General features: G+C 37.6%; 1 protein-coding gene across 1 annotated transcript in view; it reads left to right on the top strand.

The window, feature by feature from the left end:
* Positions 1-23: 23 nt before the first annotated feature.
* LOC118477835 overlaps positions 24-2,106 on the top strand; it is a 5,335-nt gene continuing 3,252 nt past the window's right edge. Inside the window, exons 1-2 of the mRNA XM_035970226.1 lie at positions 24-349; positions 1,348-2,083. Of these exons, the coding sequence (XP_035826119.1) occupies positions 127-349; positions 1,348-2,083 (959 nt within the window). The 5' untranslated portion in view covers positions 24-126. The remainder of the gene's footprint in view (positions 350-1,347; positions 2,084-2,106) is intronic.

Here is a 2,106-nt window from a genome sequence, read left to right as displayed (position 1 = left end):
CTAGATCTAGTGTGATTCGTAACCACCTCGTGACTGTGTTTCAATGCTATTCTTTGTTTTAAATAGGATCCTCTGAAATCTTGAAATCTAGTTTCTACATTGTATTCTCTTCCAACGCTGTTAACAATGCCACGAAAGTGTTGTGTTCCCGGTTGCAATACAAATTATGACAGTAGTGTGAACAATGAACGCGTATCTGTGTTTACATTTCCATCAGACCCAGATCGTAGAAGGCTTTGGCAACATAAAATTCCAAGGAAAGATTTTATTCCTACTAAGCAGTCTGTTGTCTGTGCAAAACATTTCACCGAGGATTGCATCTTGCGTGTTGATTCTTTCACTCGAGCAGGTAGATAAAGAAACAGAGTGATCTCAACCTTAGTATTTCAAATTGGAGTTCAATTCAAATACATGTACCTTGACTAACATCAAGAGAGCTACTGGAACCCTAGATGTTTAAGCTTATCTAGATGTATAAATACATAGTTAGGCTGGATCCAAGCAGATCGGGTCAGCGGGGCCGAAGGTGATTTCGGGATTATATTACGGCTATAAATGGAAGGGATGGCTCCCTATATAGAACGCATTGGTCTAAAAAGACAAAAACTGGCGTTTTGGGGTTTCTAGACTTAAAAAATGAATTGAGCGACCCCACAAAGTGCTAAAGTGTAACTTTAGCTGTTCGGGAAATTGAAATGAGAACTTGAAATGCTCGTTAAGGATTGCAAAAACATATTTACGGATTGGGTCGGAACTACTTTTTGCTCGCTAAATTTAGCTGACTTGGGAACTCTCTACGGAACTACTTCTGGACAAATCTGTTATTCTGTAACTGTAATAGGAGGACTTCCGTAACGAGCGACAGCCCCACTAAACTAGAATCTTGTTGTCTAGACTAGAGCTATCTAGATTTCTCTGATTACTCCTATCATCATACACTAGGCCGTATTGCTGTGTAACAACAGGCCAGCTTTTTGAAAGGTCTTGAAATCTAGATAAAGGATGGTGGTTACTTACGACTGCGGGTGTAACGCATCACTCAGATCATCTAGAATCTAGAACTAATTTACTGCCTAGATCTACTAATAAAAATATTAATGGTTTGATAATAATAATAATAATAATAATAATAATAATAATAATAATAATAATAATACATGTAATAATAATAATAAGCTACATCAATCCCAACAGCATTACAGTGATAGGTCTAGAATTTAGATATATACCTAGACTAGACTATTATTATAGCCTATTGGTAGATCATTAAGAACTTAATTATCTAGAATCTAGATCTATTTACCTTATATTCAAACTGTTCTTCTCTCTATGGAACTGTTCTCACAGTGGACAGAAAAATACCAAGACTGAGCGACAGTGCTTACCCCACAATTTTCCCCAATTGTCCTTCATATTTGTCTGAACCGACACCCGTTAAAAGAAAGAAACCGGAAGAAAGACTAAAAGAGGTGGAAAACCGAGATGAACAATCTTTTCGTGAGTGGATGGAAAGAGACAAAATAAACGGTTTCTCTGATGTGACAAATAAATTACAAGCCAAGATCAATGATGGATGGTTATTTAAGTACAACAGTGAAGAATACTGCTCTCTGTATAGAATTGAAGACATCCCTTCATCAAAGCCTTCTCTTCTTGTAGCTATCAGGATATTCAAAGACATGCACGTGGAAGTCTTTTCACTGTCATCCTCAACTCTGGTTCGAGTCGCTGATTCATCACTAACATGGCTGTTTGGGAAACCTTCACCCCTGTTACTCACGACATGGTCTCAGTTTGACAGTTTAATTTCCTATTTCTCGCAAAACAATGATGTGGTAACTAAAGACGTAGATATTAAAGAAAGAATTCAAGTTTTTACAGATGGTTTGCAAAAGCTGTGCTCGGACACAATGGACAATGATATAGACAGTGAAAGTGAAGATAAACAATCACTGCGATTTTTAGTGGAACAGCTTCATTTGTTAACATCGCCTGTAAAGCGTTATTCTAGTGAGACGTTGCTGTGGGCTTTCCAGATATTAGCAACAGCCCCCACCACTTATTCAATGCTGAGAAGTTCTTTGTTAACGCTTCCTCACCCAACTT

This window comes from Aplysia californica, unplaced genomic scaffold (assembly GCF_000002075.1).
Source record: "Aplysia californica isolate F4 #8 unplaced genomic scaffold, AplCal3.0 scaffold00238, whole genome shotgun sequence".
NCBI classification, from domain to species: domain Eukaryota; kingdom Metazoa; phylum Mollusca; class Gastropoda; order Aplysiida; family Aplysiidae; genus Aplysia; species Aplysia californica.
The sequence above is the reverse complement of the archived record's forward strand: the minus strand, read 5'-3'. Positions and strand labels throughout refer to the sequence as shown.